This window comes from Pyrus communis, chromosome 3, assembly GCF_041283825.1.
Source record: "Pyrus communis isolate YQ-2024b chromosome 3, ASM4128382v1, whole genome shotgun sequence".
NCBI classification, from domain to species: domain Eukaryota; kingdom Viridiplantae; phylum Streptophyta; class Magnoliopsida; order Rosales; family Rosaceae; genus Pyrus; species Pyrus communis.
In genome coordinates, this window is record NC_142567.1 from 29,498,120 (window position 1) to 29,511,660 (window position 13,541).

A 13,541-nucleotide genomic window follows, 5' to 3' on the forward strand; every position below is an offset into this window, starting at 1 on the left:
TGATTTGTAATTTGTGTGGTTTTTTGCATAAATGTAAAGATCTAAAAATTAGAGGATCTCATTGTCGACATACAATTTGGAATCGGCCTACAATAATATCTCTTAAATTGGCCTACAACTGTCACACATCGATCCCAACAAACATCCTAGACCGGCACGTGATGTCAACGTATACCTGGTCATTTTCATGCCTCGCCTCCAACTTTCCCAACTTTACCATCAAACTGAGTGAACTTGCAATGTTTAAATATTTTTTTTCTTCGTTTGTTAGCTTGCTATGCGAGTCACACGACATCACAAGACATCACACACGCTAATATATAGAAAACAAACCTCCGAGTCCAAATGCAACTTTGAATATTCTCTTGATTGCTCATGAAATCCACAATGGTGAGAAGAATGCTATAACCTTTCGGTTCCTTTAGATCACTTCCGGGAGAAAACATGTTCATATGCAGCAATAATAGGAACAATTTCATTTAAAGTATGTGGTATATATTTTTCTTTAAGGAAAGTACACGGATTCTGAGTTTTGATGAAAATGTAGGAAAAAAACGCAGAGCTTTACTTTCACACGCTTTTTACCGTTTCTCTAAATCCAACTGTGAAAACCATATTATCTCTCAAATCCATTTCAATAGGATGCCAACTCAAATGCTTTCCTTTTTCATACCTCAGCCTAACAAGATACTCCTAAATTCAAAGATGAAGAAATTATTGTTGATAAATTTATCTTTAAAACAAGCAAATGGAACTTAAAACAAAAAAAAAGTGGTGGAAAGCTCATTTACTGGAATATCAACAGACGCAAGCATGATGACAGTGCTACAAGGATCAAGCGCGCTGTTCAACCACTTTGTTTGTACAAATCTGCACCCATGCGAAGATGAGAGTGACATCAAGAGAAGATGAAAAGGCATGCCTCTCATATTCAAACTATAAACAGTATTTAGAAAGGGAAAAGAAAAAAACATCGTTCCAGGGGTTACCTCTCCGATTAAAGGAGAATTATATTCATGCCAAATAGCTGGAGTAGCACCATTCAAGGACAATTAATTGATGCATGTTTAAATTGTTGGCAGTAGATGATCCTTTCTTTACCATTCCGGAGTTGCCATCTGCATCAATAAAGCCGACATATATGTAGTCCCATTGTGTTGTCCTGACTGATAGCATAGTTGAATTATACTGTTACAGAAAGGCAGAATAATTTACACTCAAGTGTTTAACTGCTTACACCGAAATCTGTAGGCAAGGCAGCAGACAGCCACTGAGTAGAGTAACACTGGCATTCTAGAAAGCGGTGCCAATAAGCCATGCTCTCTTCAACCATTGTGTTTGTATATAAACATTTGTGTATACACCTACCTCAAGATGACAGAGGCATTGAAAGATGAGCGAGCATTCCGCCGTATGGAAACCACAGCAGTACATCGGAGAAACAAAAACATCATCAACGAGCCCATGCTGGGTGAATCATATATGCGAGAGATTGCCGCCACACCAATCAACAACTAGTAATTGATATGTAAGCTAAAACCGGTTGCTATTATATTTGATGATACTGTCCTGAAATTTCAAGAAACATGTAAATGTTAGGGGAGAAATGAAAAATAAGAGAAAGAAGAAATGGTAGCACAGTTGAATTATACTGCTAAAAAGTAATTTAACAAAATTGAAGGCAAGTGGTGTCATATATATACATAAGTACCTGAGTGGTTGATGTAAGCTAACATCGTTTGCCCTCTGATAATCCTATCTTTACTGTTCAATAGTTTTCTCTCTGGGCCGATGACGTCCAACATACATTCAATCTTTATATAGATGTTGACGAGAACTGAGGTCTGCAGGTACCTGTTGAATGTCCATTTCTGTCCAAATATTTCCAACTTGACAGAAAACCAGAGCACCATTGAATAATCCTATTTTTACAGGTTTACTCTGTTTGCTCGCTGCATCAATGAAACCGATATACCTGCTACTACCATCACATTGTTCTGAGTTAGCATATAGTAGAATTGAACTGTCACAGAAAAAGACTGATATATAAATGCAATATAGATAAGGCAAACTGAAGATAGAAAAAGTCTTTCACTGCATGAAGGATTTTTAATGCAGTAAAAAAATAAACACTTACGATAAAGCCAAAAACATATCATCAAGTATCCAAAACAAACCTGCAGGAAGATAACAATCTAAAAAGCAATTGAAAAAAATAAGAATCTAACAAACATCTCCAATTCTAACTCCACAACGTCGCCTCTGAATGATGTAGAACTTGATCAAATTTAAAGAAACACAAGTGTATGAAGCAACCTTCTATTTTCCATAGACAAATTAGTAAAGGAGTGTGGAGGTTTTATATTAGAATACAGGCACAAATCATAATTGTGCCAACATATTCTTTATTAATATTTACTGGACACAATTTCTAATATCAGTGTCATAAAAATGATTTTATAATTATTAAAATATATTGTCTATCTGAAGACCGAAGGGGAAGTAGGTTGATTCATTATTTAGTAATATTTAATGGACACAATTTCTAACATTTGTGTCATAAAAAGAAATTTATAATTATTAACTCATTTTTCCACTAACTTTTGCACGGACGCTAATGGCACAATTGTTGGTTATGTGTCACTGCATGAATGACTTTTAATACAATAAAAAAAATTAACCCTTACTATAAAACCAAAAACCATATCACAAGTATAAAAAAAACTAACCTGCATGAAGATAACAATCTAAAAAACTGTTAAAAAATATACAAATCTAACATACATTCATTGCAGCTGGAAATGATTCACTGTAAATTTAAAACACACCACTTAGTACTACGGTATAGTGATATTCTTCTTTACTTGTAAGTGAGAGATCTGAGGTTCGGTTCTCGCGAAAAACGAATTTGAACAGCATTATTGCTAACTTATTTTCAAGCTAAAATATTGCACAGTAATAAACAGCTCCATACCATTATTTACCACAAGCTCATTTTTGTTGTAGTGTGTTTGTGTGCATGTATATGTATGTAGTCTCTAGTTATTGAGTTATATAATATAGTAAAAGGATCCGGCGTGTCCATTCATCGTATATCGCGTGGTAAGTTTTTTTTAGGTACTATTTATATTTGAATTTTAAATTTTAAATTTTAAATAATTTCTGACCGCATGATGTACGTAAACGGACATGATTGCGGGATCATTACGATCCGTTCCGTACCATCAAAGGTGTGTATTTATAAACTTTGTTGGTCCCACTTTAAATTATATTTCGGAAAAGGATAAGCATCTATCTTTTTTTTCTTTTTGTTTTTTGTTTTTTGTTTTTTTTTTTTTTTTTTTTTTTTTTTTAGCTTTTTTCCGAGAGATTATATAGAAAATTTATAAATGTGCGTCTGGTGTATGTGTGCGTGTATATGTATGTAGCCTCTGGTTATTGAGGTATATAATATATATCCCTCAAATGTGTGTATTTATAAACGTTGTGGGTCCCACTTTAAATTAACATACTTATATCTCTTTGATAACAGTTTGTAAATTTATTATACAAATTTGGTCTACCTAGCATTACTCTTTCTTGAAATTATACTTTTATAAGAGGGAAAAAAAATTCAAATTAATATCTTCACATTGATCAAACAGGAACTTCATGCATAACTTCCAAGTACGTACAACAAAACAATGGAGACTATCGGCCGTCTTTCTCTTCCTTGACCTTTTGCTTGAGGTTTTGCATTCTTTTTTTATTTACTTGTAGAGCGTTTCGGCTTCTTGCTTTCCAGCTTCGAAGGAGCTGGTTTCTCCACTCCATCTTCATCAGCCGACGAGGTGTCGCTAAAGACCTGTCTTCTTCATCAGAACTGAGTACCAACTCCTGAACAATATCTTCATCCATGGCTACTTGGTCCTGGCACTCGGTCTTTCGCTTCCTTTTCTTCTTTTTCACATCTTTGGGTGGTTCAGATCTGAAAAACCAATAATAATGTTACAACACAAATACCAAAAGTAAAATTGTATAGAAATCTAGAAAGAGAGAGTGACCATACTTGGAATCCTTTCCTGGTAACCAGGGCGACCTAAAGGCAGCAATGCCTTCGTCGTCCTTGGTGTCATCTTCTTCGTCGCTTTCTCGTCCTTTACTTCCAAAGACAGATGAATGCTCGCCCACTAGAACACTGGAAGCAATTAGCATGTTAGAAAATGGAACATCAAACATGATTCTGTGAAAATGAACTCAAAAGACAATGCGGTCTCAGACCTGGATTCCGACAACGAAGCATTTCTTTGTTGTGCTACTTCATGTAGAGTTGCAACGTACTTCGACAGAGGGCATGCCCCTGACTTTTTCTCATCCTATAACAACATATAAGGACTTCAGTTTCTCCAAGATGATATCAAAATAAAACGAAATGAAGGCAAATCGTTAAAGATATTTCAGATTAAAACAAAGTTGGATAATTCAATCATGAAAGATCCAAGAAATAGGCATTTGTGGTTATTGGCTGGTAATACATATCATACATTGATGGCAAAATCACATAAGAGAAAGAAAAAAATTACGGAAGTGCAGACAGCAGACCTCAAGCAAATACGCAGCTGCAGGATCATTTGGGAGAAAAGAAATTGACATACGCCTTTCATTTGTAAACTGACAATTAGCCTCGATCTGGGATATGGAAGAGCTGAAACATTAGCTATGTACAACAAGGTTTTCCAACATTTAAAAGACGTAATTATTAACAGATGAAACAGTAAAATAAAAAACTTCTTCAACAAATCGATAGTCCACACATCTCAAGCTCGGGCATGGGAGCAGAGCACATGTGGTCACTAGACTCTTCCACTCTAACCACATACCTGACAAATGAGCTCCCTCATTGATTTCCGAAACCTCTAAACCTTGTTGGATTTGCAGAAGGTACGCAATTCGTACAGCTAGAATAAAAGACAACTCGGGGAAAGCGACAGAATAGCTCCAGTGAGCTAAATGTTCAGCAAGCTCGTCTACAACAGAAAACACACATTCTCCTCAAACTCCCAAAAACAATAACAATGTAGTATTGAATTTGAAGAAGAGAAGAATGTCCACACTAAAATACACCTTCAGTACCAGTGGTGGGTCTGTTCAACTCTTTCATCTCAAGCATGTCCAAAAGCAGCATAGAAACCGGAATGAAAGTACCTGTCAAAGCAGCACTGTTATTAAGCGTTCTAATACACGTCAATCTGAGGGGAAAGTATCTAGCAGTTGGAACTAGATGGGCTACCCCATTAATTATTTGAGCTAGGGGATACGCAACAGCCCTAAACTCAGGTCCTGTGCCATAGGAAGAGACAGCTCCAGTCCAGAGCTCAAGACAGTTCATGAACTTCCACTCATAAACCTTTCGGAATGCTTTCTACAAAAGTCAAAGCAACACAAGTGAAATGCTAGATATATAGGGCATCTGGCACGTCTTAAACTAAATTCAATTTCCAGAATTAAAAATGAAAATGAGAAACTAGAATTTGAAACATGGAGGAAAAGCTAACATTGTTATTCAATGGTACCAAGAAAAACTTTTTTTTTTTTTCAATGTAGTCAATGACTTCAAAAAAACTTGTACAGGCAGTTTATCTAGCCGCTCTTGCCACAAATAATTCATAGAGGTTAAGCTCTCTCTGTGGGGTAGGTAGTGTCATTAGCCTTTCCAATCATTCTTAAGTTCCACAAAGATGCAAGTTAGCCTACAAAAGACAATCCAATAACTAAACAAAAGGTAAACATTCATATTTCAAGGATATAGTACCTTAGTTGAATTACATTGATACATAAAGGAAGAACAGATTACACTCAAGTGTTCAACTGCTTACACTGAAATCTGTAGGCGCAGCAGCCAGCCACCGAGTCTAGTACTACTGGCATTCTAGCATGCAGTGCCAATAAGCTGTGCTCTCTTAATAGAGTTGAGAGTCCAGGAGGTTTTGAACGTCCATTTCCATCCAAAATTTTCAAACTTGATAGTCCAGTAGAGCTCCATTTGATAATCCGATCTTTACAGGTTTAGGCTGTTTGCTCAATGCATCAATGAAACCGATATATCTGTTAGTCTCTTCACATTTTCTTGACTTAGCATATAATTGAAATGAACTGTTAAAGAAAAAGACTGATCCCTAATATAACTGCAATAGAGAAAAGGCAAACCAAAGAGAGAAAAAGTGAGAGAAAGTAAATTACAATTTACATCTGATCTGAATGTTCAACCGGTGAAATCCATAGCACAACAACCAGCCTCTTTATCTAGTGACGCAACATACTGGCATTCAAGCAAAGCACTGCCATGAGGCACTATTCAACTGTTGTGCGCAAATGAGAGAAGTATGAAAAACCCTCTTCTCATGCAGGAGAATCATGTACATCCACCCCAAGTAGTTCCACAGTATTAGACTACAAAGAAGTCAGTCTCCTCGCATTCTAATGTAATTTCATTGGAATTAGACTCTGAAACTTGAATTTAAGTAGGAATATTGCTGAGGACAATCAATATAATAATAAATAAAAAATTACCTGGCTTCATCTTGAGAGTTGAGAGTTGAAGAGGTGAAGTGAAAGCTCATAGGATGGTGACTCATCATCTATCTTTATGCAACGAATGCGAGATATGTTAACGAATCACAAGGTCGCCTACATATAGAGTGAGTGAACCTGCAATGTTCATATAATTTTCTTTTCTTCGTTTATCGACTTGCTATGCGAGTCACACAACATCACACATGCTAATATATAGAAAACAAACCTCTGAGTCCAGATGCAACTTTGAATACTCTTGATTGCTCATGAAATCCACAACGGTGAGAAGAATGCTATAACCTCTCAGTTCCCTTGGATCACTTCCAGGAGATAAGATGTTCATAAGTGGCAACAATAGGCACAATTTCATTTAAAGTATGTGGTATATATTTTTCTTTAACTTATGTGGAATATATTTTTCTGTAGGGAGATTATGTGGATGCAGAGTTTTGATGAAAATGTAGGAAAAGAACGCAGAGCTTTACCTTCACACGTTTTATACCGTTTAATTCTGAATTGAACAGTAAAAAGCACATTTTCTCTCATATCCATTTCAATAGGATGCCAACTCAACTGCTTCCCTTTTTCATACCTAAGCTTAACAAGATACTCCTAAATTCAAAGATGAAGAAATTATTATGGATACATTTATCTTAGAAAACAAGCAAATAGAACTTAAAACAAAAGAGAGTGTTGGAAAGCTCAATTACAGCTCATCTGCAGTGCTCAACGTAAGAATTATCATTCTTGTGAAATCAGTAGCACACCAGCCAACCACTTATTCTAGTAATATTATTTACTGGAATACCAACAAACGCAAGCATGAGAATAGTGCTACAAGGATCAAGCGAGCTGTTCAACCACTTTGTCCGTGCAAAAGCATATCTGCACCCATTCGAAGATGACAGCGACGTCATAATAAGATGAAAAGGCATGCTTCTCATGTTCAAACTATAAAAGCATTAGAAACAAAATCACTCTAGGAGTCACCTCTCTGATTAAAGAAGAATTATATTCATGCCAGATAGCTGGAGCTAGCACCATTCAAAGACAACTAATTGATACATGTTTTAAATCGTTGGCTATAGATAATCCAATCGTTACAATCCCAGAGTTGCCATCTGCATCAATAAAGCCGACAAATACGTCAGTCCCATAGTGTTGTCCTGACTGATTGCATAGTTGAATTACATTGTTACCGAAAGGAAGAACAAATTACACTCAAAGTGTTCAACTACTAACACTGAAATCTGTAGACGCAGCAGCCAGGCACCAAGTCTAGTACACTGGCATTCTAGCAAGCGGTGCCAATAAGCCATGCTCTCTCCAACCATTGTGTTTGCAGAGAAACATATATATATGCACCTACCACAAAATGACAGATGCGTTGAAAGATGAGTAAGCATTCCGCCATATGGAAACCACAGCAGTATATATATACACAAGTACGTACCTGAGTGTTTGGTGTAAGCTAACATCATTTTCCCTCCGATAATCCTATCTTTGCAGTTCAATAGTTTTCTCTCTGGACCGACGAAGTCCCAGATACATTCAATCTTTATAAAGCTGTTGACGAGAGCTGAGGTCTAGAGGTCCCTGTCCCGTCAGGAATTGCGAGAGTGGGAGGTGTTGTAAGTCCATTTCCATGCAATAGATTTCAAACTTGACAGTCCAGAAAATCAGAGCACCATTTGATAATCCGATATACCTGTTTGTCCCATCGCACAAGCAGAAGATCAGAGTTATGTCGCAAACGAGACAAGCATGAGAAAAGCATCATCCAGGGATTTACCTCTTGTCATGCAGGAGAATCATATATATCGACCCCCAAGTAGTTCCACAGTATCAGACTACAAATAATTCACTCCCCTCGCACTCTCCTGTAATTTCATCGGGATTAGACTCTGAAACTTTAATTTAAGAAGGAATATTGCTGAGGACAATCAATTTACTAATAAATAGTACCTGGCTTTTGTCTTGAGAGTTGAGAGTTGAGAGTTGGAGAGAGTGAAATGAAAGCTCACAAGATGTTGACTTCTCCATCTATCTCTATGCAAGGAATGCCAGCTACCTTCTCATACCTCTTCTTCAGATACCTCTTCTTCAGAGAAGGACAATCCCAGATGCTCAGATAAGAAAGAGATGCCGGAAAACCCTCTTTTGGCAGGAATTTGAGACTCCTGCACCATCGAATTTGTAGGTGTTGAAGAGAAGTGAGGTGCTCAAGTCCCTTTCCGTCCAAAGACTTCAGATTCGATACAGAATAGATTCGGAGAGTGTGAAGAGTGGCAGGGAGCAGCTGTTCATTGAGCAACGTCTCCAGCAGATCCTTGTTTCCTGAGATCCGAAATTGTCGAAGAGAGACAAGCCCTTGCAATCCCCATTCCACTGAAGGCCTCAGTCTCTCACAGTCAATGATAGATAATGATTGTAGGTTGGGAGGCAAACCCCCTTGTGCAAATGACACCACATTTGGAAGCAAGGATATCCACAATTCTTGAAGGGCGGTGAGGGTGTGCATGCGGTCCGGCAACAACTTCAAACTCTCGCATCCAGAGACAGAAAAGGATGTGAGGTTGGGAGTGGGCAATCCCCCGTCGGGAAAAGAGACAAGATTTGGACATCCCCAAATAGACAGGGAGTTGAGATGGCTGAGATTTTCATCTGCTCCTTCTTCAACAGAAAGGGATTCCAGATTCTCACAATGACTTATAGAAAGAGATGAAAGGTTGGGGAAAATGCCCAAAGGGAACGACCTCAGAGAATCACAGCTCTCTGTTAAATCCAAAGACTGAAGGGAAGTCAATTTGGCCATCATCTCACGTGATAGGAATTCTAATTTCTTGCAATATAGTATACTGAGTGACGTCAGCGTGGTGGGCAGACCATTTGTTGGGAACGACAAGCGTGAGGAACATTCATATAAAGTCAAACTTTGAAGACGATTAACGTTGTGCACCATTTCCAACAACCACTCTGTCCCGCCATTAAAATTAGTTTCAAGCATCTGAAGCCACGGCAGCGTCCCCATCGGCAAATGTAGTACCTCACATCGACGGACCCTAAGTATCTCCAGGGAAGGAAGATGAGTGGGCAAGTTTCCTCTCAGCTTCGGACATTGGCCTAAAATCAGCTCCTTAAGACGAGGAAAGTCTGGACTTTCACCTCCACTTGGACTCGGCAGCCATTCCTCCCATGTTGGCATATTCCTAAACTCTAGCTTCTCTAAAGATTGAAATGGTTGATTTCCCCCATAGAATTCAACACCAACACTGGTAATTGACGCCATCCCTCCTACGAAAAGCTCTTTGAGAGCAGGTAGCCGACCAACTGGTGGCAGTGAACTGCAATTACTACAACCGCTGAGACGCATCACTTGTAGGTTGGGGAAGGACGACTCTCCCACCCAATTCGGGAAACTGGTTCCACCATAAAATCTGATGGTTAGTTTCACCAAATTTACCGAAGGTTGTAGTCCTTCAAGTACCTGTCTCTCTTTTACGGAATCATGCAAAACCTCATCACCCCATTCCAACTCTACCTCATTGAGATCATTCTTATCCTTCAGCAAGGCATCAATAGCTCTGACTACATTTTCCAGATTCAAGATAGAAATTTTCCCTCGAAGGTGCGACAACTCCCTCAGTTCTGCAATGCTTGACCCAGTAGATTTCCCCAACACAAAAGCTGTCAGTGTTCTCAAGCTTTTTAATCTACCCATATGCACGGGCATTTTTTTTATGCGAGTTCCGCCAATATCAAGATGACGCAAATGAATTAATTTCCTCATGTCTGCAGGCAGTTTAACAAGAGAATAACAACCTAACAACAACAGTGTTTGTAAATTGTAGAGGGTACACACTGTATCTGGTAACCTTTTAATTGTCGTATAAGAGAGATCAATGTAGCGCAAGTCATTTCAACGAGAAATTAGGAAGTATTCGACTTTTCTCCTTTAAATCATGAGTTCGATATTATTTTATAGCTGATTCATTCTATAAGAGAGCAAAGCCTCTCCAACCAAAGCCATTTTCGATCTTCTTTGCAAAAGGAAGTTGGGAAATGGAAATTCCGTTTCAAATTTTCAGGTGAGGAACAGAGGAAGTAGGAAAGCCTTTTTAAGATTATATAGGTTTACTTCGTCAGTGGACCATGGGGATGATAAAGTTGTGGACAACAGTTGGTGGTTGTGCTTTACAGAAAGCATCTATCTTTTTCACTTTTGCTTTTTAACTTTTGCTTCTTGGTTTTTTCGAGGGGTGATAGAAAATTTATAAATTATATATACTTGAATTTTAGCACTGTTCGACAATAATAAAAGAACAGAAATACTCTTAAATCTTTTTGTCCATTACTGTTCTGTTGCCTGCTTCACATAATAAAATACATGTATTGCCCATGACTGCCACGTATTGATCATCCTTTGTCCTTCAAGGTTGCGTGTCTATGATCGTAGAGTTGTGGCACAAAGAAAAATAAAATAATTAATTAAAAACTGACAAAAAATTATTTAAAAAATATGATTTAAATCAGGCCACATAGTTTGTGACGCACAACATAATAAAAAAATTATAAAAACATTGAATGAAAGGACAAAATAATTATTAAAAATCGTGGGAAACCCATCCCCATTGCTTTGCCTTTTGAATATTTTATTTTTTTTATTTTGCTTGGCTTTTTGTCTTCCACGCCGAGTCTCCTGCAGTTGGTGGCACGGAACACGATTTGAGGCACAGAACATAATAAAATATTATAAAAACATTTAAATGCAGAGTGTGGGCACAAAGAAAGATAAAATAATAATAAAAATTTGACAACAAATATTTAAAAATATGAGTTAATACAAGTTTGTGGCACATGACACAATAAAAAATTATAAAAAATTTTGAATGCATGGAAACCAAATATTAAAAATTGAGAGAAGCTCCGATGTTTTCCACCTTGTCTTTAGTTATTTTATTTTTTGGTTTTGCTCTACTTTTTGCAAAGCTACACCGCCAGCACTGAAAACAATGATTAGGTTAGTATGCTTTCAAGTTGTTATATTTTTTGGTTTTGCTCTGCTTTTTGCAAAACCACACAGCCATAACAACAGCATCTTCTCATTTTTTGTATGCAAAAGCTGGAACACAGTATATTAGATAGGGTTATTAGAAGAAATTCAATTATTATAATGTTTTTTGTATCTTTATACCAGGAATTTCTATTTTTTATAATTGAATGTAATCCTCTTGGTCCAGAACTACATACAACTGCTACAATATAATGGATAACAATAATTTGTATCTTTATATTATATAAATTTAACCTTTTCCAGTTAACGCTTTTTCAAATTCATTATTGTTATCGTTGTTCCTATTTTGTAACCGAAATTTTTTCATTTTTAACATCTTATCTTAACTTCAAACCCGCAGCAACACGTTGGTATTAAGCATTCAACATGAAGTATACCACCTTATTTTGAATGAGGTATTATTGTGTACGTGTTAAACTACTATTTGTTTAAATGTGTCGAACAATATCCTTCATTGCTAAGGTGTTTTATACAAAAAGAAAATCATAAACACAAAATTTTGATTTTGATTTTGATCCCCACAATAATTACAGTTGTAGCTATTCTTTTTTTATTTTTAGTTCCTCGTAAAGATTTTGTACTTTTATCACACGTGTTGAGAATGAATCTGAACTTTAAGTTGACCAAGAGAATGAAATTATGAATAAAATTCATCATTCAGCTAATTCACGTATTATAATATCGTTCATATAAGGTATCAATTTTGATAATTTCTATCGCTTGATATGCTTCTGCAAATAAATTTTGTTGAATGAAATATGACTGCTAGCACATATAACGATTAAACCCTACACATTAATGCGTTGATCTTGTACCAATAATTCTGCAGACATGCATGAGATGTCTCTTGCAACGTTACGCGGTTTGGTGGTATAGTCATTTTAACTAGAAATTAGGAAGTGTTTGGTTTTTCTACTTTAAATTATGAGTTCGATATTATTTTATGGCTGATTCATTATATAAGAGAGCAAAGCCTCTCCAATCAAAGCCATTTTCGATCTTCTTTGCAAAAGGAAGTTGGAAAATAGAAATTCCGTTTCAAATTTTTAGGTGAGGAACAGAGGAAGTAGAAAAGCCTGTTTAAGATTATATAGGTTTACTTCGTCAGTGGACCGTGGGGATGATAAAGTTGTGGACAATAGCTGGTGGTGGTGCTATACAGAAAGCATCTAACTTTTTAACTTTTGCTTCTTGGTTCTTTCGAGGGGTGATAGAAAATTTATAAATGTGTGTCTGGTTTGTGATGTGCGGGTGTGTGTATATGATATATCCCTCAAAGGATGGGATCCCTTTCGGTTACTTTTTGTGAAAATTTTAAGAAACCTCTTAATGTAGATGTTCATCGTATACCGATAACCAGTTTTCATCATATATTATTTATGTTTAATTTTAAATAAAAAAATTCAAATGATTTCTAATCGCACGATATACTATAAATGACTAAGATATAAAGATTTCTAGAATCCCAAAAATGGTTCATGTCCGGATCCCTTTCTCCTAATCCACTAAATTAGGAAATTTGTGCCGTTGAAATTTGATCCAACGGTTGAAGTTACTATAACTTTAAAGTGTTCCTCTGTTTGTAGCCGTTAGATCAAGTTTCAACAGAACGAATTCCATGATTTGATGGATTAGGAAGAAGGAATCCGACTAAGATTCATTTCCCTAAAATCCTCGCAATTTGAATCCAGATGGAATTCAAATCCTTCCTCAAAGGTGTGTAGACACCTTGTGGGTCCCGCTTTGAATTTTATTTTAATTATTCAAATCATTTGTCATTTACTAAATTGTTCAAAGATCATCTTTTCCCGAGAAAAAAAAAAAAAAAAAAAAAAAAAAACAAATTATACATATTGAAAATCATTGACACGTTTAATTATAGTGAAGAAAATAAACAAGCAAGATATTTGAAGAA

The 13,541-nt window shown here is 36.5% G+C and overlaps 1 protein-coding gene and 1 long non-coding RNA gene across 13 annotated transcripts; both read right to left on the reverse strand.

Moving 5' to 3' along the window:
- LOC137714955 (uncharacterized) lies at positions 1-1,992 on the reverse strand. Of its 2 annotated transcripts, none has more exons than XR_015960372.1 (5): positions 1,712-1,992; positions 1,369-1,569; positions 990-1,188; positions 792-870; positions 1-693 (listed from the first exon to the last, which is right to left on the reverse strand). It is a non-coding gene; the product is annotated as an uncharacterized LOC137714955 (long non-coding RNA). The 2 variants fall into 2 exon arrangements; XR_011065494.2 differs by having other exon boundaries at positions 990-1,118; positions 1,238-1,569.
- Positions 1,993-3,497: 1,505 nt separating this feature from the next.
- Positions 3,498-8,575, reverse strand: LOC137715362 (nucleolar complex-associated protein 2-like). Of its 11 annotated transcripts, none has more exons than XM_088691818.1 (18): positions 8,518-8,575; positions 8,345-8,432; positions 8,006-8,260; positions 7,795-7,917; positions 7,543-7,673; positions 7,263-7,437; positions 7,038-7,164; positions 6,779-6,872; positions 6,550-6,687; positions 6,220-6,456; positions 5,856-6,050; positions 5,270-5,401; positions 5,113-5,184; positions 4,860-5,006; positions 4,582-4,668; positions 4,261-4,355; positions 4,049-4,177; positions 3,498-3,967 (listed from the first exon to the last, which is right to left on the reverse strand). In XM_088691818.1, the coding sequence occupies exons 14-18, from the start codon at positions 4,878-4,880 to the stop codon at positions 3,691-3,693; spliced, it is 609 nt and encodes a 202-aa protein (XP_088547944.1). In that variant the 5' UTR covers positions 4,881-5,006; positions 5,113-5,184; positions 5,270-5,401; positions 5,856-6,050; positions 6,220-6,456; positions 6,550-6,687; positions 6,779-6,872; positions 7,038-7,164; positions 7,263-7,437; positions 7,543-7,673; positions 7,795-7,917; positions 8,006-8,260; positions 8,345-8,432; positions 8,518-8,575; the 3' UTR covers positions 3,498-3,690. The 11 variants fall into 11 exon arrangements, with proteins under 11 accessions (XP_088547944.1, XP_088547938.1, XP_088547942.1 ...); XM_088691812.1 differs by having other exon boundaries at positions 5,104-5,184; XM_088691816.1 differs by adding an exon at positions 5,609-5,729 and having other exon boundaries at positions 5,104-5,184; positions 7,038-7,437.
- Between the last annotated feature and the right edge of the window lie 4,966 nt (positions 8,576-13,541).